The sequence below is a fragment of the Anser anser genome (genome assembly GCF_964211835.1).
Source record: "Anser anser genome assembly, contig: HAP1_SCAFFOLD_95, whole genome shotgun sequence".
NCBI classification, from domain to species: Eukaryota; Metazoa; Chordata; class Aves; order Anseriformes; family Anatidae; genus Anser; species Anser anser.
The window spans coordinates 369,768-396,231 of record NW_028153990.1 but is presented as its reverse complement, the minus strand read 5'-3'; the positions used below and the strand labels follow the sequence as shown (position 1 = coordinate 396,231).

General features: G+C 56.5%; 2 protein-coding genes across 6 annotated transcripts in view; both read right to left on the bottom strand.

The window, feature by feature from the left end:
• The window catches only part of LOC310891022 (coiled-coil domain-containing protein 81-like), a 20,807-nt gene extending 16,014 nt beyond the window's left edge, over positions 1 to 4,793 (bottom strand). For all 3 annotated transcript variants that reach the window (XR_014577392.1, XM_083853325.1, XM_083853326.1), the window contains exon 1: positions 4,534 to 4,793. Coding sequence is in view for 2 of the 3 variants with exons in the window: in XM_083853325.1 (XP_083709451.1) it covers positions 4,534 to 4,558 (25 nt within the window). In the remaining variant the exon portion in view is untranslated. The remainder of the gene's footprint in view (positions 1 to 4,533) is intronic.
• Positions 1,701 to 26,464, bottom strand: LOC310891024 (coiled-coil domain-containing protein 81-like). Of its 3 annotated transcripts, XR_014577394.1 has the most exons (7): positions 26,326 to 26,464; positions 16,648 to 16,904; positions 16,179 to 16,249; positions 15,430 to 15,752; positions 5,752 to 6,008; positions 5,283 to 5,353; positions 1,701 to 3,041 (listed from the first exon to the last, which is right to left on the bottom strand). XR_014577394.1 is itself a non-coding variant. In XM_083853327.1 (4 exons), the coding sequence occupies exons 1-4, from the start codon at positions 26,348 to 26,350 to the stop codon at positions 13,788 to 13,790; spliced, it is 504 nt and encodes a 167-aa protein (XP_083709453.1). In that variant the 5' UTR covers positions 26,351 to 26,464; the 3' UTR covers positions 12,396 to 13,787. The 3 variants fall into 3 exon arrangements, 2 of the variants coding, with proteins under 2 accessions (XP_083709453.1, XP_083709454.1); XM_083853327.1 differs by lacking the exons at positions 1,701 to 3,041; positions 5,283 to 5,353; positions 5,752 to 6,008; positions 15,430 to 15,752 and adding an exon at positions 12,396 to 13,938; XM_083853328.1 differs by lacking the exons at positions 1,701 to 3,041; positions 5,283 to 5,353; positions 5,752 to 6,008 and having other exon boundaries at positions 14,724 to 15,752.

The following is a 26,464-nucleotide window of genomic DNA, read 5'->3' as shown; positions in this document are numbered from 1 at the left end:
GCTGCGCAGGGACTCTTTCTCAGGGGGTGTAGTGATAGGACAAGGACTAGTGGTTTTAAACTAAAAAGGAGTAGATTTGGAGTAGATATAGGGCTACTCGGCTCCACCAGGTCTAAATCTCTGAACGTTAAGGCTACTTCTTTGCAACTGTGCATTTCCCGTCTCTACCTGATTCTTCAGGCATTTGGAAAGTTCGGTCTGTAGAAGGCTCAGCCTTTGCCTGATTCTGTCAGTTTTCTTCCAGCTCTCTACTATCATTTCTCATCTCCAGAGCTGGAAGTGATCAGGATCCAGGAGGTCTTGTACGTGCTTTGGTGAGCATTTCTTTTCAGCCCCTAAACGCTGAATACCAGCCACCAGGCCTGCAGTTTGAGCCATCTGTGCCTCTTACTTGTCTCCTCATGCTCTGTAAACATCTTTTCAATCCACTTGTTCCAATCAACCCAAGAATTTACTAGCACAGGTCCCATTTGGGTGCCCACACAATGCTCTAGTTTCCTTGTAAATATAACCCTAAGGGAACAGAAGCAAAGGATCGGTCCCCCAGCATATTATAAGCATTATGTACACGCAATCTCAGCAAGACACACAACTTGACCAGATCCTGCTGACTACCCCAGATGCTCTGGAGCCCAGTACAGACTGATACCACCCAGCATGGTCCTGCCCGGCCACTGGAACCCAGCCCAGTGCCCAGGGTCCCCAGCTCTCCGCCCAGGCTGAGGGACACGGCTGCCAGTTTCCCCTTTGCAGGTTCAACCAGCAACGAAGCTGAGCACCTGTGCCAGGGACACCCAGGGAGGACACTGATACAGCCGGTCACACAGATGACCACAGACAAGGCGCTGCTTGCAACAGCACCCACACACAGGACACATGTAACACACAGGCACAGACAGCCGAGTTCCCTCCTGACTGGGGCTGGCAGAGACAGCAGGTCACTGCTGCAGGCACACACACGGCACTCTCGGGGTTCACAAGCACATACACACCCGCACACCTGGCCCTGAGAGTCCTTTCAGATGCCCTCAGATTCCCCATGCCTCTGCCTGCTCCTCGTCCCCATGGGCCTCCCCTGCAGGTCTGCCACGGAGCTCCCCTAGCTAGGAGGGAGCTATGGGGACGTGGGCTGAGACACAGACTTCTGCACTGGAAATGCGCGCAACTGGCAGCGATGAGTATCATGACGGGAAGCCACACTTAGACAGCGCAGGCATAGCAATGGGAGCCTTGGAAAGAGCTCTCCTTTCAACCCAAACTCCTCTTTCAAAGCAGAGATCCAGCTTATGCGTACTCAAGTCTAGGGTGGATGAAGTGACACAAGCAGTCTGTTTGGGAAGAGCCCCGGTGCTCTTTATTTTCCATTCAGGGGTGGAAAGCGGGGGAGCGTCCCAGACCCTTTGCTCAGAGCTCCGCTGCTGCCGCCGTCACCATTCCCAGCACCTTCCCCTCCACTGCGGTACCAGCATCTAGCGCTAGGGAGTCAAAAGAAAAAGAGGATGAGCAGGTTGTGTACAGGCTGAACACAGAGAAATACTGCAGGCTTAGCTCGGGCCGTGCACGTAGGGGTCTGCTTCCCATGAAGCTTCAAGGCTGCCGAGAAGTGAGACAGATGCCTCGTGCCCAAGCTCACGACAAGGTCCCCAGGGGTGCAGCTCACCAGCCTGGGGCTGGGTCAGGTGGAGCGGAGGACCCTGGGTATTCTGCACAGGTATTCCCCCTCAGGGCAAGGTGTCCTGGTGTCAGCGCTCTCCAAAGGAAGGACAGACTCTTGGCTTTGGAAAGGGGAGAGGCAGCCATCCAGGGGACCCCTCTGTTTTCAGACAGGACTTTCACATCCCACATGGGAAAGCCTGTTCTGGGTGCCCAGCCGCTCCCCGTCAGGTGTCAGGGAGCTCCAGTCCCAAAGTCTCCAGAGTCTCCAAAGCCCGCGTCTGTCTCGGGAGGGGTGTTGGAGACGTGCCCTCTTTCTCCCAGTGCTGCCCCCAGGGGAAGGATGGGCCTTGCAGCAGTGGGAAGCACCATCCCTTTTTGGAGATACTTACCAGGGGAGCTGCTGCTGCTGCTCTTGCCGCAGCCGGTTTGCCTCCGCAACATTTCTGAATACGCTTTGTTGATGGCGATGTGGCTCCAACCTTTCCAAAACTTGGCGTGCTCGTGGGGAAAGGCGGCTGCAACAACAGGAGAAAGGGATCCCTCAGCCTCTCTCAGACACCCCTTCTGCCTCTCCCGTCATCCAGACCCTGCACCCATGCAGTGCCACCTGCACCCACCCTTCCAACCTGATTTTTAGGCCTTGGTGGTAACCAAGGTCATGCCCGCTTTAGGAGGAATCAAAGGGTGTTAGAGGCAAGCCCAGGACTCAGGGACCAGGCTCCTGGACATGTCCTGACATCACTCAACAGCTACTCCAGTGCCCCAGGACGGGAACGGAGCCGGCACACACTTACTCAGGCCGGAGTCTCTCCAGCTTGGCTGCTGCTCCCAAATCCTCTGCTGGGGCAGGGTTCTCAGCCTTCCTCCACCTCCTCCTGACCTCCTTGCTCCTGGGCTGGGCTGGAGGATGGGGGGTCCAAGCATGTTGGCTGTTGAATCGCTGCAAGGAGAAGACACTCTCATCAAACAGGACTGGACACACAGGTGCTGTTTCCCAGAGGACCTCTTGAAAGGGCCCTGCAACAGGACCTGCGAACCAGGCGACTCGGCGCTGCCAGCCCACGTCTGGCTGCTGCTTTTATCCCTCCCTTTCTGCTGACAACCTCTCCCTCACAGGGAGGAGCAGGCAAAGCCCTGCCCTGCGGCCTGGTGCCCGTCCTGCTCCCACCACCCTGGGACCTGCCGCCCTCGGAGCCCTGGCGGAGAGGATCGCTGCTGTTCTCAGCGCTGTTGATCACTGCCAGTACCTGGGGTATCTGTTGGTCCTCCCCATCAGACCAGGCTTCCCATGCAGCCATTTCTGCCCGGGCTTGCTCTTGTAGCTTTTGGTACGTGGGCCATGAGCAGTCTGTTTGGTCCCACTGTGAAGACAGGTTCCAGACCTCCTGGAGGAAAAAAAAAAAAAAACAAAAACACAACAGCAGACAGGATTGGTCTCAGCTGTCCCTCAGGCCTAACCCGCACTCCTGCCCCCTCGCCTCAGCCGGTCTGTCAGCAGTGCTTCGACCCTCAAGGATGAGGGGCCCTGAAGCTAGGCCAGGCTCCTCAACTCGTGACAAACACAGCTGAACAGCCCGCGGTGACCAAAGCCCTCTGCCATCAATGACCCAGAAAGGCCTTGTTCCTTTTCCATGGCCCCTGGTCAAAATGAAATGGCTCGTGGCAACACGGGAGGCAGTAAGAGGCAGGGAAGGTGTGCGGGACGCCACCTTCCGTCTCCTGAGGAAGAGATGAAGGAGGTAACAAACGTGGAAATGAACGCATCCCAAGGGACCTGCTCGGGATCGCTCCACACAAAGAGGCTTTTGCACAGGCCCAAACAGCATGGTCATTGCAGCAAGGCAGAGCAGGTACCTGCAGCGCTCTCCTGGAGGCTTCAGGAGCAGGGAGCGCAGTGGTGGTGGACATGGCTTCAGGAGCTGTTTCCTGCCTGTCTGTCCTCTTCGTCCTGGGGGTGCTGCCTGGACACGGGGGGAGCACGCTGCAAACAGACACCGGGAGGAGGCTGCATGAGCCCAGGGGAATTCGGTCTCCAGTCCGCGCTCGCAAGCTGCGTCAGCCTCTGCAGCAGACGACAGTTCCGCAGCGAGCGGGCGTATTGGACTGGCCGTGTTCACTTCAGCAGAGACAGAGAGAGCCAAACGCGAAGCTGTGGCACCACCTGCCTTCAGGAAGGCTCGGGATGCCCGTATCCAGGCCCTTTTTGGTGGAAGAAGGAGAGGAGCGGTGTCTTGTGCAAGGACAGGAGCCGAGAGACACCATTATGGCCCACCCGGGCTTTACCTCAGCTTCTCCTCTGTGGCCCTGAAACACGGTGCGCTTACGGGTGGAAAACAGGTTATCGCTGGGGAGCCAGTAGCATCGGAGAAAACCGTCAGGTAAGGAGGGCAGTCATGCCACCTCCCTACCTCAGCACTCTCTTGTGCCTGCCACAACGTTTGGGATAGCATTTGAAAAAAATGCCTGAAAGAAACTTTTCCATCTGGTATCACAGCTCCTTAGGCTGGAAGAAACAGCAGGGGAGATGGGGCCACGGCAATCCTAAGCCACGGTGAGACATGTTAGAATGAAGGCAGGGGACATTTGCTCCCACAGACAAGAAGATGGACTCTGCTGCAATGTGGGGGGACTCCTGAAGGGAGAAGAGCTTCTGCAACAAGGCCCTGCATTCAGCTCCCCCAGGGATCGGGGCCCTGGTGGAAAATGAAGCTGGTGTGCCAGTCTCAGGCAAACGTGCTGCACGCTTGCCATCCGTTGAGAGAGCGGCCTCCGCTAGGACATGTGTCAGGAGCCACCCTGCGGCTGGTGGGTCCAAAGGGGACATCTCTCCTGTGTGGCTGCAAGTGGCTCCTTCCTCCTTTCCCCCAGGGGTCTCACCTGGTAGACGGCTTCTTCTCCACATCTTGCTGCCTTGTGCCCGGCTCCCAGCTTGTCAGGATGGGGACGGAAAGCCTCTTCCTCCTCTGCAGCAGCTTGCCAGGATGGCACTCTGAAACTAGAAAAGGAGGAAGCTCTTCAGAGCAGCCGCGTGGGCACTGCCTTTTAACCTGGTTCAAGTCAGCCAGCACGGGACAGGGACCACCTCCAGACAGCAGGGACCTGTTCCCTTACCTCTTCTCATCCTGCGCTCTCCTGCAGCTTCCTCCTGTGAGGTGGTGGAAGCTTTGGCCTCTGGCCTTCTCCTCACAGTCAGATGAAACCTGGCAAACAAACGATGACACGGGCTTGAAGAAGGCTGGCCTCCTACCCGTTGCAGCTTGCTGGCAGTAATCCTCCTGGTGTCGCACAAGGCATGGCATCCCTTTTCCGTCATGTCCATGCATGGGGTTTGTTGTCAGTCTTCCCGCAGCACCAGAAAAGGTAGCCTAAATTCCCCTCCACATGCAGGCAACTCTCTCTGATGGGAATCGCAGCAGCGCGGGCACAAGAAACACAACCACAATGCCCCTCCTCTCCAGGTGAAGACACTCGTAGCCGAAACTCAGCATTAGATAACCAGGAACCAGTCCCCGGGGTTTAGCCCTGACTGGGTGCTGAAGGTGGAGACCCAGCCGCGCACGTTCCAAAGCAGGAGGTGGGAAGCCTCCCGCTGGGTCAGCCAAGGGCTGCGGAGGAAACACACTCACCTTGGGAACATCGGGATCCCACGAGCGGTGGTCTCTCCACTGAAGGCGGTCAGATGTGCCGGCCACATTCTCTGCAAAGAGACACAGACCTGCTGGAGGGTTTCTGAGGCGGTTTTCTCACGGCTCTCATTGACAGGAAGCAAACCTGTCTCCCAAGCCAAAAGAAAGCCTTCTCTCCAAAGCCCTCCTCCAAAGCCTCTTCCATGAACCTTTGTTCTGCTCTGGAGGAGCTGCATGGCAGAATATGGAGGCTGTACAGTAACACTGCCAGGCTTTTTGCAGGGGCAAGCGCCCAGATGCTCAGAAGAAACTCTCTTTGTTAATGGAGAAAGCAGCTAAGGGGGCAAGCGTGGGGAAAGGCATTTGACTGGCCTGCCATGTCCAGGCTGGCCAACAGCGGTCGGATTCCTCACCCTTTGCTAGGATTCCCAAAGAAATTGAAGTAGCCCCCAAAACCTCACCAACTTACACTGTGGAGCAGTGCAACAAGGCCCGCAGTGCTCTCCAGACGTTTGACACAGTCCAGATAAAAGTTCATGCAGAGGAAACCATCTTTGCACGTCAGAACACCAATGTCCCTGAAGGCAAAGGGGACGTGCTCCTTGCTCCTCAGGAGGAAGCAGTACAACAGGATGGTCTCTTGCACACAGTTCTTCACCACGTGCAGTGGGAAGGAGGTGGCTCGCGATAGCTGCACGTAGTTCAGCGGCTCGATCTTGACACCATCTGCAAGGAGAAGCAACATCCTCAGCGACACGGCAAGCCCAAGTTGCTTGCAACGTTCAGACAAGTTCCCAGAGAAAGGGTCGCTAAGAGAAAGAGCTCCTGGGGCACGGTTTCTTTTGGGGAACTCAAGCTGTACCCTGACCGTCGGAGACAATCCTCTACTTCTCCCGGGCCTTTCCAAAGAGCAGGGAGAACAAACCGTTCCGGACATGGGGCAGGAAGAGGGGGGCTGCTGCCTTCTCACCAGGGAGGAGCTCAGTGGGACAGTAGATCTCCTCCAGCCACAACTCGTCGATGTCTAGCTCGAAGAAAGGCCTTCGAACCAAGAGCGGCTCTTCTTTGCTATGGAATTGCTCTTGGACAACAGCAAAGGTCCCGAGTCCCGCAACCCGAACGCCCTGCACACAGAAAAGACAGAAAGGCCGATGAGGGAGTTCTTGAGAGACGGGAAAAGGGATGACTGTCAGAGCAGGGGGACACTGCTCTGTGCCCTGCCCGCTCCTGAGGGACAATGGGGCAAGGTGGGGCACTTTGGAAAGCTTTGCAAAAGAGCCGCATCCTCTGTTTCTTTCGTCACCCCCCTCACAGGATTTGCCAACATCCCTTGGCTAGAGAAGTGCCCGGAGGTTTCCAGCACACGGATTAGGCCTGGGACTGACTCCCAGCAATTGTCCTAGGCACGGAGCCAGGATATTCCCCCATCTCTCTGCTCGCCCTCCCCACTCAGACCGCAGGGAAGAGGGAAGCCCTAGGGTGTGCCAAACACCTGAGAGGCAGAGCACATCTGGCCTTGGTTTCTCTCCCAGCTGGCCAAGAAGCTGCTCCGGGCACCCCGGGCAGTCTTAGAGCACTGCCACGGTGCTCGGGCAGGGATTGCTCTGCAGGGCCCAGGACACCAACCCACCTTATCCCGCTTCAGCTCTTCCAGGATGTACTTGGATACAGCATCCCAGATAGCCTCAGTCTCTGGAAAGCAAGGAAAAGACACGTCAGGCTCCAGGCCAGCCAGCTCACAACCTCTTGGCAAGCACCTCACCCAGGCGATGACACATGCAGGCATACACAAGCATCCCAGAAAAACACCATGCAGGCACTCCTGGGACATTCCTGAGAGGCCTGTGGGACCTGCAGGCCACGCCAGTCTCTGGGACACCAGAGGTCTTTCCTCCCAGAGCCAGATCCCAAAGAGGCACCGGCTCCCAGGGAAAGCTGGCCCTGGACTGTCCCCCATCAGGAGAAGTCTGAGCCATGGCCAGAGGAGCCCTGGGCCTCAGGACAGCCCTGGCATCAGGACCCAGGAGTCCTGGCTGCCACATTGTCCCCTGAGCCCAGCGGGACCCTCAGGCAGGGCTCTCGTGGCAGCCACCAGCTCTGTGCAGCACCACCACCACCCCCCAGCCCAGGACCTGCAGCTTGGGACAGCTGACAGCCCCTGGGACACCCCTTGGGAAGGGGCTCCTGACACCCTCACCTTTGGGGGAGAGCTGCAGGAGCACTGGGAATGCAGAAGTCAGATCAGAGGTGATGGTCACACTCCAGCAACCCTCCATCTCACTTGCTGCTGGCCCTCAGCTCAGGACAAGGGATGCCCGCCCTGGCTCCTCAACCACAGCTCCTCTGCAAGGTGCCCCTGCTCCTCCGCCCGTCAGCGAGGGTCGCCCAGTGCAACCTTGCTGCCTGCTGCCCCCACTCCTGGCCACAGAAGGACAGCGGTGGGGAGCACCCAAGCAGTGCCCAGCAGGGACCAGGCCTTGCAGGGAAGTGCCGGCACTGGCGCTGCTCCAGTGAAGATATCCTGGTGATGCAGTGCATCCCTTTGTGACATCAGCACGTGTCATCTGAAGGCTTATGATGTCAGCAGCATGGAGACAGCACAGCTCAGGAGAGAGACGAGAGATTTCCTTTCTTGTCCTGAGAAACAGTCACCTCCCTTCTGCCCAGTTCTTTAGCAGCAGTTCCTGGCAAAGCCACCAGGAACATCTCCACATGGTGACAAAGGCCATAGAATAAAGGATTGGAGTGCTGGAGAAGTCCCCACTGTCTGCCTGCCCCAACACGCCTCTGCTCTGACCCTCTGACATCCCCCTGTGACATCAGCACGTGTCATTTGAAGGCCTATGAGGTCAGCAGCAAGGAGATGGCGCAGGTCGGGAGAGAGACGAGAGATTTCCCTTCTTGTCCTGAGAAACTGTCACCTCCCTTCTGCCCTGTTCTTTTCCACAGGATCTTGACAAATCTACCAGGAACATCTCCAAATGGTGACAAAGGCCATTGGATATAGGAAGTGGAGCGCTGGAAAAGTCACCGCTGTGTTCCTGCCCCAACACACCTCTGATCTTGGAAGCCCTTCCAGGAAGGTGGGGTTTGAGGCCTGTCCTGGGGCTGGGCCTTTTTCAAGAAAAAGATGGGAGCAAAGGCACCTGGGATACAGCAGTCCCTCACCGCACCTGAACTTGGCTGAACAACAGCCAGCCTTTGCTGTTGTCCGAGTAGGATGTGTTATACGGAGGGAATTGCAGCCCCGCACATCCCACGGGGCTCTGTGCTTTGAGGAGGCCTCAGCACCATCCCCCTGTCTGCCATGCGGGAGGCAGAGGTGGTACACGAGGGAATGGCAAACATACCCTCAGCACGTCATGGTGAGGGAGAGGAGTAGGGCATGCGCTGCAGATGAAGAGGAGAGTGGGGAGAACCGTCTGGGACAGACGCAGCGTGCTCCTGAAGGCTGCCGCAGCCTCCCCGCGGCCCGTGGCCATGATTCCCCCCCCTGCCATCACCCCACCCCCACTCCCCCCCGGCTGTTTTCCAGGTCAGCGTGGATCATCCCACAGCCTCAACAGAACGTATGGGTGACCATGGCTAATGCCACAGGCCAGGATATTACGTGCCTGAGTCTTGCTGCACCGCAGCACCCCTTTTGCATCTGTCGGGTCGGAGCGCTGCTGAGACGGGAACGGCTAGCCCGCTTATGTGACCAAGCCATGGCCTGAGAGCCACGCTGCGAGGCCTGGAGCGACTCCTGGAATGGTTGGTTATCCAGAGCTGGGCAGACACCAAGCCTCCCGTCCCAAGAATTGAGCCTCCTGGGCTCGTTGCCAGCGACCTACTGCACATTTTTCACCTATACAGGGAAAAACAACTCAGTGTCATGGTGGGTGAATAGTACGGAACCTGGTTTGGCTAGTGCTCGAGCGTTAACCACCCTGAATCGCCTAGCGTGCTGACTAAGTAAATTTAGTGATGCCACTAGTGCTGCGCTACCTGGCTTGCTGCTTGACGTAAATATTAATAAGGCATGCTACGCTACAAAATAGAGCTGGGATTGATTTTTGTTACTTGTCCATGGTCATGATTGCGAGGACTTTGCAGGTATGTCTTATATGAACCTGAGTGATCATTCCCACTTGGTACACGTGAAGATACAGGAATTACAAGAATTAACCAAACAACTGAAGACAAATGATAGCAGGACCCCATTTGGAGACTGGACATGAGGGTGGCCGTGGCTACAAAACTACTGTTATTTGGTTGCTTATTATGTGTAATTTTTCCTGTGCATTGCATTCTGTCTTCCATGTCTATTGTCCCTGGTGCGGTCAGTAAGAGCTTGACTCAGCCCTGATCGGGCACTGCCATGTGCGGTGCCTTGGCAGCATGGCTGTGGGACCACGCATGGGGCAGTGGGGCGATAAGGTCTCCCTTGAGCCTCCTAGGAGGAATGCAGGAACATTTACCGAGCAGCCAGGGATCAAGTTCAGAAAGCTAAGCCCCACCAGAATTGACTCTTGTCAGGAGCGTCAGGGGCAACAGGAAGGGCTTCTACAGGTATATTGGTGATAAAAGTAAGACTAGGGAAAACGTGGGCCCTCTGCTGAAGGAAATGGGAGACCTGGTTACGTGGTACATGGAGGAGGCTGGGGTAGTCAATGACTTTTTTGCTTCAGTCTTCACTGTCAAGTGCTCTAGCCACACTAGCCAATTCACAGAATACAAAGGAACAGACTGGGAGAATGAGGTACTGCAGAGCCTCCTGGGAACTATTCCAAGGCACGTGGAAAACAAAGAGGTGCTTGGTGACAGTCAGCGTGGCTCCAGTAAGGGCAGATCATGCCTGAAAAATCTGGTAGCCTTCTACAGCAGGGTTACAGCACTGGTGGATAGGGGAAGAGCAGCTGCCGTCATCTACCTGGACTTCTGCAAGGCATTTGACACTGTCCTGCATGACATCCTTGTCTCCAAATTGGAGAGTCGTGGATATGATGGATGAGCAACTCCATGGGCAAGGAATTGGCTGGATGGTTGCACTCAGAGAGTTGTGGTCAACGGCTTCATGCCCAAGTGGAGATCAGTGATGAGTCGTGTCCCTCAGGAGTCAGTATGGGGCCGGCACTATTTAATATATTTGTCAGCGACATGGACGGTAGATTGAGTGCACTCTCAGCACGTTTGCTGATGACTCTAAGCTGTGTGGCACGGTCGACACGCTGGAGGGAAGGGATGCCATCCAGGGGGACCCGCACAGGCTTGAGAGCTGGGCCGATGCAAACCTCGTGAGGTTCAACAAGGCCAAGTGGAAGGTCCTGCACCTGGATCAGGGCAATCCTAAGCACAAATCCAGGCTGGGTGGAGAATGGGTTGAGAGCAGCCCTGAGAAGGGCCTGGGAGCATTGGTGGGTGAGAGACTCCGCATGAACTGGCAATGTGCACATGCCATAAAAAAAAAGAAAGCCAGCCGTATCGCGGGCTGCATCAAAAGAAGTGTGGCCACGAGGCTGATCAGAGGGTTGTCCCACGAAGACAGGCTGGGAGAGTTGTTCAGTCTAGAGAAGAGAAGGCTCTGGGCAGACCTCATTGCAGCCTTCCAGTACCAAAAGGGGGCCTCCAAGAAAGCTGCGCAGGGACTCTTTCTCAGGGGGTGTAGTGATAGGACAAGGACTAGTGGTTTTAAACTAAAAAGGAGTAGATTTGGAGTAGATATAGGGCTACTCGGCTCCACCAGGTCTAAATCTCTGAACGTTAAGGCTACTTCTTTGCAACTGTGCATTTCCCGTCTCTACCTGATTCTTCAGGCATTTGGAAAGTTCGGTCTGTAGAAGGCTCAGCCTTTGCCTGATTCTGTCAGTTTTCTTCCAGCTCTCTACTATCATTTCTCATCTCCAGAGCTGGAAGTGATCAGGATCCAGGAGGTCTTGTACGTGCTTTGGTGAGCATTTCTTTTCAGCCCCTAAACGCTGAATACCAGCCACCAGGCCTGCAGTTTGAGCCATCTGTGCCTCTTACTTGTCTCCTCATGCTCTGTAAACATCTTTTCAATCCACTTGTTCCAATCAACCCAAGAATTTACTAGCACAGGTCCCATTTGGGTGCCCACACAATGCTCTAGTTTCCTTGTAAATATAACCCTAAGGGAACAGAAGCAAAGGATCGGTCCCCCAGCATATTATAAGCATTATGTACACGCAATCTCAGCAAGACACACAACTTGACCAGATCCTGCTGACTACCCCAGATGCTCTGGAGCCCAGTACAGACTGATACCACCCAGCATGGTCCTGCCCGGCCACTGGAACCCAGCCCAGTGCCCAGGGTCCCCAGCTCTCCGCCCAGGCTGAGGGACACGGCTGCCAGTTTCCCCTTTGCAGGTTCAACCAGCAACGAAGCTGAGCACCTGTGCCAGGGACACCCAGGGAGGACACTGATACAGCCGGTCACACAGATGACCACAGACAAGGCGCTGCTTGCAACAGCACCCACACACAGGACACATGTAACACACAGGCACAGACAGCCGAGTTCCCTCCTGACTGGGGCTGGCAGAGACAGCAGGTCACTGCTGCAGGCACACACACGGCACTCTCGGGGTTCACAAGCACATACACACCCGCACACCTGGCCCTGAGAGTCCTTTCAGATGCCCTCAGATTCCCCATGCCTCTGCCTGCTCCTCGTCCCCATGGGCCTCCCCTGCAGGTCTGCCACGGAGCTCCCCTAGCTAGGAGGGAGCTATGGGGACGTGGGCTGAGACACAGACTTCTGCACTGGAAATGCGCGCAACTGGCAGCGATGAGTATCATGACGGGAAGCCACACTTAGACAGCGCAGGCATAGCAATGGGAGCCTTGGAAAGAGCTCTCCTTTCAACCCAAACTCCTCTTTCAAAGCAGAGATCCAGCTTATGCGTACTCAAGTCTAGGGTGGATGAAGTGACACAAGCAGTCTGTTTGGGAAGAGCCCCGGTGCTCTTTATTTTCCATTCAGGGGTGGAAAGCGGGGGAGCGTCCCAGACCCTTTGCTCAGAGCTCCGCTGCTGCCGCCGTCGCCATTCCCAGCACCTTCCCCTCCACTGCGGTACCAGCATCTAGCGCTAGGGAGTCAAAAGAAAAAGAGGATGAGCAGGTTGTGTACAGGCTGAACACAGAGAAATACTGCAGGCTTAGCTCGGGCCGTGCACGTAGGGGTCTGCTTCCCAGGAAGCTTCAAGGCTGCCGTGAAGTGAGACAGATGCCTCGTGCCCAAGCTCACGACAAGGTCCCCAGGGGTGCAGCTCACCAGCCTGGGGCTGGGTCAGGTGGAGCGGAGGACCCTGGGTATTCTGCACAGGTATTCCCCCTCAGGGCAAGGTGTCCTGGTGTCAGCGCTCTCCAAAGGAAGGACAGACTCTTGGCTTTGGAAAGGGGAGAGGCAGCCATCCAGGGGACCCCTCTGTTTTCAGACAGGACTTTCACATCCCACATGGGAAAGCCTGTTCTGGGTGCCCAGCCGCTCCCCGTCAGGTGTCAGGGAGCTCCAGTCCCAAAGTCTCCAGAGTCTCCAAAGCCCGCGTCTGTCTCGGGAGGGGTGTTGGAGACGTGCCCTCTTTCTCCCAGTGCTGCCCCCAGGGGAAGGATGGGCCTTGCAGCAGTGGGAAGCACCATCCCTTTTTGGAGATACTTACCAGGGGAGCTGCTGCTGCTGCTCTTGCCGCAGCCGGTTTGCCTCCGCAACATTTCTGAATACGCTTTGTTGATGGCGATGTGGCTCCAACCTTTCCAAAACTTGGCGTGCTCGTGGGGAAAGGCGGCTGCAACAACAGGAGAAAGGGATCCCTCAGCCTCTCTCAGACACCCCTTCTGCCTCTCCCGTCATCCAGACCCTGCACCCATGCAGTGCCACCTGCACCCACCCTTCCAACCTGATTTTTAGGCCTTGGTGGTAACCAAGGTCATGCCCGCTTTAGGAGGAATCAAAGGGTGTTAGAGGCAAGCCCAGGACTCAGGGACCAGGCTCCTGGACATGTCCTGACATCACTCAACAGCTACTCCAGTGCCCCAGGACGGGAACGGAGCCGGCACACACTTACTCAGGCCGGAGTCTCTCCAGCTTGGCTGCTGCTCCCAAATCCTCTGCTGGGGCAGGGTTCTCAGCCTTCCTCCACCTCCTCCTGACCTCCTTGCTCCTGGGCTGGGCTGGAGGATGGGGGGTCCAAGCATGTTGGCTGTTGAATCGCTGCAAGGAGAAGACACTCTCATCAAACAGGACTGGACACACAGGTGCTGTTTCCCAGAGGACCTCTTGAAAGGGCCCTGCAACAGGACCTGCGAACCAGGCGACTCGGCGCTGCCAGCCCACGTCTGGCTGCTGCTTTTATCCCTCCCTTTCTGCTGACAACCTCTCCCTCACAGGGAGGAGCAGGCAAAGCCCTGCCCTGCGGCCTGGTGCCCGTCCTGCTCCCACCACCCTGGGACCTGCCGCCCTCGGAGCCCTGGCGGAGAGGATCGCTGCTGTTCTCAGCGCTGTTGATCACTGCCAGTACCTGGGGTATCTGTTGGTCCTCCCCATCAGACCAGGCTTCCCATGCAGCCATTTCTGCCCGGGCTTGCTCTTGTAGCTTTTGGTACGTGGGCCATGAGCAGTCTGTTTGGTCCCACTGTGAAGACAGGTTCCAGACCTCCTGGAGGAAAAAAAAAAAAAACAAAAACACAACAGCAGACAGGATTGGTCTCAGCTGTCCCTCAGGCCTAACCCGCACTCCTGCCCCCTCGCCTCAGCCGGTCTGTCAGCAGTGCTTCGACCCTCAAGGATGAGGGGCCCTGAAGCTAGGCCAGGCTCCTCAACTCGTGACAAACACAGCTGAACAGCCCGCGGTGACCAAAGCCCTCTGCCATCAATGACCCAGAAAGGCCTTGTTCCTTTTCCATGGCCCCTGGTCAAAATGAAATGGCTCGTGGCAACACGGGAGGCAGTAAGAGGCAGGGAAGGTGTGCGGGACGCCACCTTCCGTCTCCTGAGGAAGAGATGAAGGAGGTAACAAACGTGGAAATGAACGCATCCCAAGGGACCTGCTCGGGATCGCTCCACACAAAGAGGCTTTTGCACAGGCCCAAACAGCATGGTCATTGCAGCAAGGCAGAGCAGGTACCTGCAGCGCTCTCCTGGAGGCTTCAGGAGCAGGGAGCGCAGTGGTGGTGGACATGGCTTCAGGAGCTGTTTCCTGCCTGTCTGTCCTCTTCGTCCTGGGGGTGCTGCCTGGACACGGGGGGAGCACGCTGCAAACAGACACCGGGAGGAGGCTGCATGAGCCCAGGGGAATTCGGTCTCCAGTCCGCGCTCGCAAGCTGCGTCAGCCTCTGCAGCAGATGACAGTTCCGCAGCGAGCGGGCGTATTGGACTGGCCGTGTTCTCTTCAGCAGAGACAGAGAGAGCCAAACGCGAAGCTGTGGCACCACCTGCCTTCAGGAAGGCTCGGGATGCCCGTATCCAGGCCCTTTTTGGTGGAAGAAGGAGAGGAGCGGTGTCTTGTGCAAGGACAGGAGCCGAGAGACACCATTATGGCCCACCCGGGCTTTACCTCAGCTTCTCCTCTGTGGCCCTGAAACACGGTGCGCTTACGGGTGGAAAACAGGTTATCGCTGGGGAGCCAGTAGCATCGGAGAAAACCGTCAGGTAAGGAGGGCAGTCATGCCACCTCCCTACCTCAGCACTCTCTTGTGCCTGCCACAACGTTTGGGATAGCATTTGAAAAAAATGCCTGAAAGAAACTTTTCCATCTGGTATCACAGCTCCTTAGGCTGGAAGAAACAGCAGGGGAGATGGGGCCACGGCAATCCTAAGCCACGGTGAGACATGTTAGAATGAAGGCAGGGGACATTTGCTCCCACAGACAAGAAGATGGACTCTGCTGCAATGTGGGGGGACTCCTGAAGGGAGAAGAGCTTCTGCAACAAGGCCCTGCATTCAGCTCCCCCAGGGATCGGGGCCCTGGTGGAAAATGAAGCTGGTGTGCCAGTCTCAGGCAAACGTGCTGCACGCTTGCCATCCGTTGAGAGAGCGGCCTCCGCTAGGACGTGTGTCAGGAGCCACCCTGCGGCTGGTGGGTCCAAAGGGGACATCTCTCCTGTGTGGCTGCAAGTGGCTCCTTCCTCCTTTCCCCCAGGGGTCTCACCTGGTAGACGGCTTCTTCTCCACATCTTGCTGCCTTGTGCCCGGCTCCCAGCTTGTCAGGATGGGGACGGAAAGCCTCTTCCTCCTCTGCAGCAGCTTGCCAGGATGGCACTCTGAAACTAGAAAAGGAGGAAGCTCTTCAGAGCAGCCGCGTGGGCACTGCCTTTTAACCTGGTTCAAGTCAGCCAGCACGGGACAGGGACCACCTCCAGACAGCAGGGACCTGTTCCCTTACCTCTTCTCATCCTGCGCTCTCCTGCAGCTTCCTCCTGTGAGGTGGTGGAAGCTTTGGCCTCTGGCCTTCTCCTCACAGTCAGATGAAACCTGGCAAACAAACGATGACACGGGCTTGAAGAAGGCTGGCCTCCTACCCGTTGCAGCTTGCTGGCAGTAATCCTCCTGGTGTCGCACAAGGCATGGCATCCCTTTTCCGTCATGTCCATGCATGGGGTTTGTTGTCAGTCTTCCCGCAGCACCAGAAAAGGTAGCCTAAATTCCCCTCCACATGCAGGCAACTCTCTCTGATGGGAATCGCAGCAGCGCGGGCACAAGAAACACAACCACAATGCCCCTCCTCTCCAGGTGAAGACACTCGTAGCCGAAACTCAGCATTAGATAACCAGGAACCAGTCCCCGGGGTTTAGCCCTGACTGGGTGCTGAAGGTGGAGACCCAGCCGCGCACGTTCCAAAGCAGGAGGTGGGAAGCCTCCCGCTGGGTCAGCCAAGGGCTGCGGAGGAAACACACTCACCTTGGGAACATCGGGATCCCACGAGCGGTGGTCTCTCCACTGAAGGCGGTCAGATGTGCCGGCCACATTCTCTGCAAAGAGACACAGACCTGCTGGAGGGTTTCTGAGGCGGTTTTCTCACGGCTCTCATTGACAGGAAGCAAACCTGTCTCCCAAGCCAAAAGAAAGCCTTCTCTCCAAAGCCCTCCTCCAAAGCCTCTTCCATGAACCTTTGTTCTGCTCTGGAGGAGCTGCATGGCAGAATATGGAGGCTGTACAGTAACACTGCCAGGCTTTTTGCAGGGGCAAGCGCCCAGATGCTCAGAAGAAACTCTCTTTGTTAATGGAGAAAGCAGCTAAGGGGGCAAGCGTGGGGAAAGGCATTTGACTGGCCTGCCATGTCCAGGCTGGCCAACAGCGGTCGGATTCCTCACCCTTTGCTAGGATTCCCAAAGAAATTGAAGTAGCCCCCAAAACCTCACCAACTTACACTGTGGAGCAGTGCAACAAGGCCCGCAGTGCTCTCCAGACGTTTGACACAGTCCAGATAAAAGTTCATGCAGAGGAAACCATCTTTGCACGTCAGAACACCAATGTCCCTGAAGGCAAAGGGGACGTGCTCCTTGCTCCTCAGGAGGAAGCAGTACAACAGGATGGTCTCTTGCACACAGTTCTTCACCACGTGCAGTGGGAAGGAGGTGGCTCGCGATAGCTGCACGTAGTTCAGCGGCTCGATCTTGACACCATCTGCAAGGAGAAGCAACATCCTCAGCGACACGGCAAGCCCAAGTTGCTTGCAACGTTCAGACAAGTTCCCAGAGAAAGGGTCGCTAAGAGAAAGAGCTCCTGGGGCACGGTTTCTTTTGGGGAACTCAAGCTGTACCCTGACCGTCGGAGACAATCCTCTACTTCTCCCGGGCCTTTCCAAAGAGCAGGGAGAACAAACCGTTCCGGACATGGGGCAGGAAGAGGGGGGCTGCTGCCTTCTCACCAGGGAGGAGCTCAGTGGGACAGTAGATCTCCTCCAGCCACAACTCGTCGATGTCTAGCTCGAAGAAAGGCCTTCGAACCAAGAGCGGCTCTTCTTTGCTATGGAATTGCTCTTGGACAACAGCAAAGGTCCCGAGTCCCGCAACCCGAACGCCCTGCACACAGAAAAGACAGAAAGGCCGATGAGGGAGTTCTTGAGAGACGGGAAAAGGGATGACTGTCAGAGCAGGGGGACACTGCTCTGTGCCCTGCCCGCTCCTGAGGGACAATGGGGCAAGGTGGGGCACTTTGGAAAGCTTTGCAAAAGAGCCGCATCCTCTGTTTCTTTCGTCACCCCCCTCACAGGATTTGCCAACATCCCTTGGCTAGAGAAGCGCCCGGAGGTTTCCAGCACACGGATTAGGCCTGGGACTGACTCCCAGCAATTGTCCTAGGCACGGAGCCAGGATATTCCCCCATCTCTCTGCTCGCCCTCCCCACTCAGACCGCAGGGAAGAGGGAAGCCCTAGGGTGTGCCAAACACCTGAGAGGCAGAGCACATCTGGCCTTGGTTTCTCTCCCAGCTGGCCAAGAAGCTGCTCCGGGCACCCCGGGCAGTCTTAGAGCACTGCCACGGTGCTCGGGCAGGGATTGCTCTGCAGGGCCCAGGACACCAACCCACCTTATCCCGCTTCAGCTCTTCCAGGATGTACTTGGATACAGCATCCCAGATAGCCTCAGTCTCTGGAAAGCAAGGAAAAGACACGTCAGGCTCCAGGCCAGCCAGCTCACAACCTCTTGGCAAGCACCTCACCCAGGCGATGACACATGCAGGCATACACAAGCATCCCAGAAAAACACCATGCAGGCACTCCTGGGACATTCCTGAGAGGCCTGTGGGACCTGCAGGCCACGCCAGTCTCTGGGACACCAGAGGTCTTTCCTCCCAGAGCCAGATCCCAAAGAGGCACCGGCTCCCAGGGAAAGCTGGCCCTGGACTGTCCCCCATCAGGAGAAGTCTGAGCCATGGCCAGAGGAGCCCTGGGCCTCAGGACAGCCCTGGCATCAGGACCCAGGAGTCCTGGCTGCCACATTGTCCCCTGAGCCCAGCGGGACCCTCAGGCAGGGCTCTCGTGGCAGCCACCAGCTCTGTGCAGCACCACCACCACCCCCCAGCCCAGGACCTGCAGCTTGGGACAGCTGACAGCCCCTGGGACACCCCTTGGGAAGGGGCTCCTGACACCCTCACCTTTGGGGGAGAGCTGCAGGAGCACTGGGAATGCAGAAGTCAGATCAGAGGTGATGGTCACACTCCAGCAGCCCTCCATCTCACTTGCTGCTGGCCCTCAGCTCACGACAAGGGATGCCCGCCCTGGCTCCTCAACCACAGCTCCTCTGCAAGGTGCCCCTGCTCCTCCGCCCGTCAGCGAGGGTCGCCCAGTGCAACCTTGCTGCCTGCTGCCCCCACTCCTGGCCACAGAAGGACAGCGGTGGGGAGCACCCAAGCAGTGCCCAGCAGGGACCAGGCCTTGCAGGGAAGTGCCGGCACTGGCGCTGCTCCAGTGAAGATATCCTGGTGATGCAGTGCATCCCTTTGTGACATCAGCACGTGTCATCTGAAGGCTTATGATGTCAGCAGCATGGAGACAGCACAGCTCAGGAGAGAGACGAGAGATTTCCTTTCTTGTCCTGAGAAACAGTCACCTCCCTTCTGCCCAGTTAATTAGCAGCAGTTCCTGGCAAAGCCACCAGGAACATCTCCACATGGTGACAAAGGCCATAGAATAAAGGATTGGAGTGCTGGAGAAGTCCCCACTGTCTGCCTGCCCCAACACGCCTCTGCTCTGACCCTCTGACATCCCCCTGTGACATCAGCACGTGTCATTTGAAGGCCTATGAGGTCAGCAGCAAGGAGATGGCGCAGGTCGGGAGAGAGACGAGAGATTTCCCTTCTTGTCCTGAGAAACTGTCACCTCCCTTCTGCCCTGTTCTTTTCCACAGGATCTTGACAAATCTACCAGGAACATCTCCAAATGGTGACAAAGGCCATTGGATATAGGAAGTGGAGCGCTGGAAAAGTCACCGCTGTGTTCCTGCCCCAACACACCTCTGATCTTGGAAGCCCTTCCAGGAAGGTGGGGTTTGAGGCCTGTCCTGGGGCTGGGCCTTTTTCAAGAAAAAGATGGGAGCAAAGGCACCTGGGATACAGCAGTCCCTCACCGCACCTGAACTTGGCTGAACAACAGCCAGCCTTTGCTGTTGTCCGAGTAGGATGTGTTATACGGAGGGAATTGCAGCCCCGCACATCCCACGGGGCTCTGTGCTTTGAGGAGGCCTCAGCACCATCCCCCTGTCTGCCATGCGGGAGGCAGAGGTGGTACACGAGGGAATGGCAAACATACCCTCAGCACGTCATGGTGAGGGAGAGGAGTAGGGCATGCGCTGCAGATGAAGAGGAGAGTGGGGAGAACCGTCTGGGACAGACGCAGCGTGCTCCTGAAGGCTGCCGCAGCCTCCCCGCGGCCCGTGGCCATGATTCCCCCCCCTGCCATCACCCCACCCCCACTCCCCCCCGGCTGTTTTCCAGGTCAGCGTGGATCATCCCACAGCCTCAACAGAACGTATGGGTGACCATGGCTAATGCCACAGGCCAGGATATTACGTGCCTGAGTCTTGCTGCACCGCAGCACCCCTTTTGCATCTGTCGGGTCGGAGCGCTGCTGAGACGGGAACGGCTAGCCCGCTTATGTGACCAAGCCATGGCCTGAGAGCCACGCTGCGAGGCCTGGAGCGACTCCTGGAATGGTTGGTTATCCAGAGCTGGGCAGACACCAAGCCTCCCGTCCCAAGAATTGAGCCTCCTGGGCTCGTTGCCAGCGACCTACTGCACATTTTTCACCTATACAGGGAAAAACAACTCAGTGTCATGGTGGGTGAATAGTACGGAACCTGGTTTGGCTAGTGCTCGAGCGTTAACCACCCTGAATCGCCTAGCGTGCTGACTAAGTAAATTTAGTGATGCCACTAGTGCTGCGCTACCTGGCTTGCTGCTTGACGTAAATATTAATAAGGCATGCTACGCTACAAAATAGAGCTGGGATTGATTTTTGTTACTTGTCCATGGTCATGATTGCGAGGACTTTGCAGGTATGTCTTATATGAACCTGAGTGATCATTCCCACTTGGTACACGTGAAGATACAGGAATTACAAGAATTAACCAAACAACTGAAGACAAATGATAGCAGGACCCCATTTGGAGACTGGACATGAGGGTGGCCGTGGCTACAAAACTACTGTTATTTGGTTGCTTATTATGTGTAATTTTTCCTGTGCATTGCATTCTGTCTTCCATGTCTATTGTCCCTGGTGCGGTCAGTAAGAGCTTGACTCAGCCCTGATCGGGCACTGCCATGTGCGGTGCCTTGGCAGCATGGCTGTGGGACCACGCATGGGGCAGTGGGGCGATAAGGTCTCCCTTGAGCCTCCTAGGAGGAATGCAGGAACATTTACCGAGCAGCCAGGGATCAAGTTCAGAAAGCTAAGCCCCACCAGAATTGACTCTTGTCAGGAGCGTCAGGGGCAACAGGAAGGGCTTCTACAGGTATATTGGTGATAAAAGTAAGACTAGGGAAAACGTGGGCCCTCTGCTGAAGGAAATGGGAGACCTGGTTACGTGGTACATGGAGGAGGCTGGGGTAGTCAATGACTTTTTTGCTTCAGTCTTCACTGTCAAGTGCTCTAGCCACACTAGCCAATTCACAGAATACAAAGGAACAGACTGGGAGAATGAGGTACTGCAGAGCCTCCTGGGAACTATTCCAAGGCACGTGGAAAACAAAGAGGTGCTTGGTGACAGTCAGCGTGGCTCCAGTAAGGGCAGATCATGCCTGAAAAATCTGGTAGCCTTCTACAGCAGGGTTACAGCACTGGTGGATAGGGGAAGAGCAGCTGCCGTCATCTACCTGGACTTCTGCAAGACATTTGACACTGTCCTGCATGACATCCTTGTCTCCAAATTGGAGAGTCGTGGATATGATGGATGAGCAACTCCATGGGCAAGGAATTGGCTGGATGGTTGCACTCAGAGAGTTGTGGTCAACGGCTTCATGCCCAAGTGGAGATCAGTGATGAGTCGTGTCCCTCAGGAGTCAGTATGGGGCCGGCACTATTTAATATATTTGTCAGCGACATGGACGGTAGATTGAGTGCACTCTCAGCACGTTTGCTGATGACTCTAAGCTGTGTGGCACGGTCGACACGCTGGAGGGAAGGGATGCCATCCAGGGGGACCTGCACAGGCTTGAGAGCTGGGCCGATGCAAACCTCGTGAGGTTCAACAAGGCCAAGTGGAAGGTCCTGCACCTGGATCAGGGCAATCCTAAGCACAAATCCAGGCTGGGTGGAGAATGGGTTGAGAGCAGCCCTGAGAAGGGCCTGGGAGCATTGGTGGGTGAGAGACTCCGCATGAACTGGCAATGTGCACATGCCATAAAAAAAAAGAAAGCCAGCCGTATCGCGGGCTGCATCAAAAGAAGTGTGGCCACGAGGCTGATCAGAGGGTTGTCCCACGAAGACAGGCTGGGAGAGTTGTTCAGTCTAGAGAAGAGAAGGCTCTGGGCAGACCTCATTGCAGCCTTCCAGTACCAAAAGGGGGCCTCCAAGAAAGCTGCGCAGGGACTCTTTCTCAGGGGGTGTAGTGATAGGACAAGGACTAGTGGTTTTAAACTAAAAAGGAGTAGATTTGGAGTAGATATAGGGCTACTCGGCTCCACCAGGTCTAAATCTCTGAACGTTAAGGCTACTTCTTTGCAACTGTGCATTTCCCGTCTCTACCTGATTCTTCAGGCATTTGGAAAGTTCGGTCTGTAGAAGGCTCAGCCTTTGCCTGATTCTGTCAGTTTTCTTCCAGCTCTCTACTATCATTTCTCATCTCCAGAGCTGGAAGTGATCAGGATCCAGGAGGTCTTGTACGTGCTTTGGTGAGCATTTCTTTTCAGCCCCTAAATGCTGAATACCAGCCACCAGGCCTGCAGTTTGAGCCATCTGTGCCTCTTACTTGTCTCCTCATGCTCTGTAAACATCTTTTCAATCCACTTGTTCCAATCAACCCAAGAATTTACTAGCACAGGTCCCATTTGGGTGCCCACACAATGCTCTAGTTTCCTTGTAAATATAACCCTAAGGGAACAGAAGCAAAGGATCGGTCCCCCAGCATATTATAAGCATTATGTACACGCAATCTCAGCAAGACACACAACTTGACCAGATCCTGCTGACTACCCCAGATGCTCTGGAGCCCAGTACAGACCGATACCACCCAGCATGGTCCTGCCCGGCCACTGGAACCCAGCCCAGTGCCCAGGGTCCCCAGCTCTCCGCCCAGGCTGAGGGACACGGCTGCCAGTTTCCCCTTTGCAGGTTCAACCAGCAACGAAGCTGAGCACCTGTGCCAGGGACACCCAGGGAGGACACTGATACAGCCGGTCACACAGATGACCACAGACAAGGCGCTGCTTGCAACAGCACCCACACACAGGACACACGTAACACACAGGCACAGACAGCCGAGTCCCCTCCTGACTGGGGCTGGCAGAGACAGCAGGTCACTGCTGCAGGCACACACACGGCACTCTCGGGGTTCACAAGCACATACACACCCGCACACCTGGCCCTGAGAGTCCTTTCAGATGCCCTCAGATTCCCCATGCCTCTGCCTGCTCCTCGTCCCCATGGGCCTCCCCTGCAGGTCTGCCACGGAGCTCCCCTAGCTAGGAGGGAGCTATGGGGACGTGGGCTGAGACACAGACTTCTGCACTGGAAATGCGCGCAACTGGCAGCGATGAGTATCATGACGGGAAGCCACACTTAGACAGCGCAGGCATAGCAATGGGAGCCTTGGAAAGAGCTCTCCTTTCAACCCAAACTCCTCTTTCAAAGCAGAGATCCAGCTTATGCGTACTCAAGTCTAGGGTGGATGAAGTGACACAAGCAGTCTGTTTGGGAAGAGCCCCGGTGCTCTTTATTTTCCATTCAGGGGTGGAAAGCGGGGGAGCGTCCCAGACCCTTTGCTCAGAGCTCCGCTGCTGCCGCCGTCGCCATTCCCAGCACCTTCCCCTCCACTGCGGTACCAGCATCTAGCGCTAGGGAGTCAAAAGAAAAAGAGGATGAGCAGGTTGTGTACAGGCTGAACACAGAGAAATACTGCAGGCTTAGCTCGGGCCGTGCACGTAGGGGTCTGCTTCCCAGGAAGCTTCAAGGCTGCCGTGAAGTGAGACAGATGCCTCGTGCCCAAGCTCACGACAAGGTCCCCAGGGGTGCAGCTCACCAGCCTGGGGCTGGGTCAGGTGGAGCGGAGGACCCTGGGTATTCTGCACAGGTATTCCCCCTCAGGGCAAGGTGTCCTGGTGTCAGCGCTCTCCAAAGGAAGGACAGACTCTTGGCTTTGGAAAGGGGAGAGGCAGCCATCCAGGGGACCCCTCTGTTTTCAGACAGGACTTTCACATCCCACATGGGAAAGCCTGTTCTGGGTGCCCAGCCGCTCCCCGTCAGGTGTCAGGGAGCTCCAGTCCCAAAGTCTCCAGAGTCTCCAAAGCCCGCGTCTGTCTCGGGAGGGGTGTTGGAGACGTGCCCTCTTTCTCCCAGTGCTGCCCCCAGGGGAAGGATGGGCCTTGCAGCAGTGGGAAGCACCATCCCTTTTTGGAGATACTTACCAGGGGAGCTGCTGCTGCTGCTCTTGCCGCAGCCGGTTTGCCTCCGCAACATTTCTGAATACGCTTTGTTGATGGCGATGTGGCTCCAACCTTTCCAAAACTTGGCGTGCTCGTGGGGAAAGGCGGCTGCAACAACAGGAGAAAGGGATCCCTCAGCCTCTCTCAGACACCCCTTCTGCCTCTCCCATCATCCAGACCCTGCACCCATGCAGTGCCACCTGCACCCACCCTTCCAACCTGATTTTTAGGCCTTGGTGGTAACCAAGGTCATGCCCGCTTTAGGAGGAATCAAAGGGTGTTAGAGGCAAGCCCAGGACTCAGGGACCAGGCTCCTGGACATGTCCTGACATCACTCAACAGCTACTCCAGTGCCCCAGGACGGGAACGGAGCCGGCACACACTTACTCAGGCCGGAGTCTCTCCAGCTTGGCTGCTGCTCCCAAATCCTCTGCTGGGGCAGGGTTCTCAGCCTTCCTCCACCTCCTCCTGACCTCCTTGCTCCTGGGCTGGGCTGGAGGATGGGGGGTCCAAGCATGTTGGCTGTTGAATCGCTGCAAGGAGAAGACACTCTCATCAAACAGGACTGGACACACAGGTGCTGTTTCCCAGAGGACCTCTTGAAAGGGCCCTGCAACAGGACCTGCGAACCAGGCGACTCGGCGCTGCCAGCCCACGTCTGGCTGCTGCTTTTATCCCTCCCTTTCTGCTGACAACCTCTCCCTCACAGGGAGGAGCAGGCAAAGCCCTGCCCTGCGGCCTGGTGCCCGTCCTGCTCCCACCACCCTGGGACCTGCCGCCCTCGGAGCCCTGGCGGAGAGGATCGCTGCTGTTCTCAGCGCTGTTGATCACTGCCAGTACCTGGGGTATCTGTTGGTCCTCCCCATCAGACCAGGCTTCCCATGCAGCCATTTCTGCCCGGGCTTGCTCTTGTAGCTTTTGGTACGTGGGCCATGAGCAGTCTGTTTGGTCCCACTGTGAAGACAGGTTCCAGACCTCCTGGAGGAAAAAAAAAAAAAACAAAAACACAACAGCAGACAGGATTGGTCTCAGCTGTCCCTCAGGCCTAACCCGCACTCCTGCCCCCTCGCCTCAGCCGGTCTGTCAGCAGTGCTTCGACCCTCAAGGACGAGGGGCCCTGAAGCTAGGCCAGGCTCCTCAACTCGTGACAAACACAGCTGAACAGCCCGCGGTGACCAAAGCCCTCTGCCATCAATGACCCAGAAAGGCCTTGTTCCTTTTCCATGGCCCCTGGTCAAAATGAAATGGCTCGTGGCAACACGGGAGGCAGTAAGAGGCAGGGAAGGTGTGCGGGACGCCACCTTCCGTCTCCTGAGGAAGAGATGAAGGAGGTAACAAACGTGAAAATGAACGCATCCCAAGGGACCTGCTCGGGATCGCTCCACACAAAGAGGCTTTTGCACAGGCCCAAACAGCACGGTCATTGCAGCAAGGCAGAGCAGGTACCTGCAGCGCTCTCCTGGAGGCTTCAGGAGCAGGGAGCGCAGTGGTGGTGGACATGGCTTCAGGAGCTGTTTCCTGCCTGTCTGTCCTCTTCGTCCTGGGGGTGCTGCCTGGACACGGGGGGAGCACGCTGCAAACAGACACCAGGAGGAGGCTGCATGAGCCCAGGGGAATTCGGTCTCCAGTCCGCGCTCGCAAGCTGCGTCAGCCTCTGCAGCAGACGACAGTTCCGCAGCGAGCGGGCGTATTGGACTGGCCGTGTTCACTTCAGCAGAGACAGAGAGAGCCAAACGCGAAGCTGTGGCACCACCTGCCTTCAGGAAGGCTCGGGATGCCCGTATCCAGGCCCTTTTTGGTGGAAGAAGGAGAGGAGCGGTGTCTTGTGCAAGGACAGGAGCCGAGAGACACCATTATGGCCCACCCGGGCTTTACCTCAGCTTCTCCTCTGTGGCCCTGAAACACGGTGCGCTTACGGGTGGAAAACAGGTTATCGCTGGGGAGCCAGTAGCATCGGAGAAAACCGTCAGGTAAGGAGGGCAGTCATGCCACCTCCCTACCTCAGCACTCTCTTGTGCCTGCCACAACGTTTGGGATAGCATTTGAAAAAAATGCCTGAAAGAAACTTTTCCATCTGGTATCACAGCTCCTTAGGCTGGAAGAAACAGCAGGGGAGATGGGGCCACGGCAATCCTAAGCCACGGTGAGACATGTTAGAATGAAGGCAGGGGACATTTGCTCCCACAGACAAGAAGATGGACTCTGCTGCAATGTGGGGGGACTCCTGAAGGGAGAAGAGCTTCTGCAACAAGGCCCTGCATTCAGCTCCCCCAGGGATCGGGGCCCTGGTGGAAAATGAAGCTGGTGTGCCAGTCTCAGGCAAACGTGCTGCACGCTTGCCATCCGTTGAGAGAGCGGCCTCCGCTAGGACGTGTGTCAGGAGCCACCCTGCGGCTGGTGGGTCCAAAGGGGACATCTCTCCTGTGTGGCTGCAAGTGGCTCCTTCCTCCTTTCCCCCAGGGGTCTCACCTGGTAGACGGCTTCTTCTCCACATCTTGCTGCCTTGTGCCCGGCTCCCAGCTTGTCAGGATGGGGACGGAAAGCCTCTTCCTCCTCTGCAGCAGCTTGCCAGGATGGCACTCTGAAACTAGAAAAGGAGGAAGCTCTT

What these genes read in the sequence shown, in the direction of transcription:
- LOC310891024 (XM_083853327.1), bottom strand. Translation starts at nt 26,350, where the DNA reads ATGTGGAGAAGAAGCCGTCTACCAG. An exon ending in GAGAAGAAGCCGTCTACCAG is followed by an intron (nt 16,905 to 26,325) that starts GTGAGACCCCTG and finishes TTCTCCTTGCAG; the next exon opens with ATGGTGTCAAGATCGAGCCG. An exon ending in GGGATCCCGATGTTCCCAAG is followed by an intron (nt 13,939 to 16,178) that starts GTGAGTGTGTTT and finishes TTTTTCCTCCAG; the next exon opens with GAGGTCTGGAACCTGTCTTC.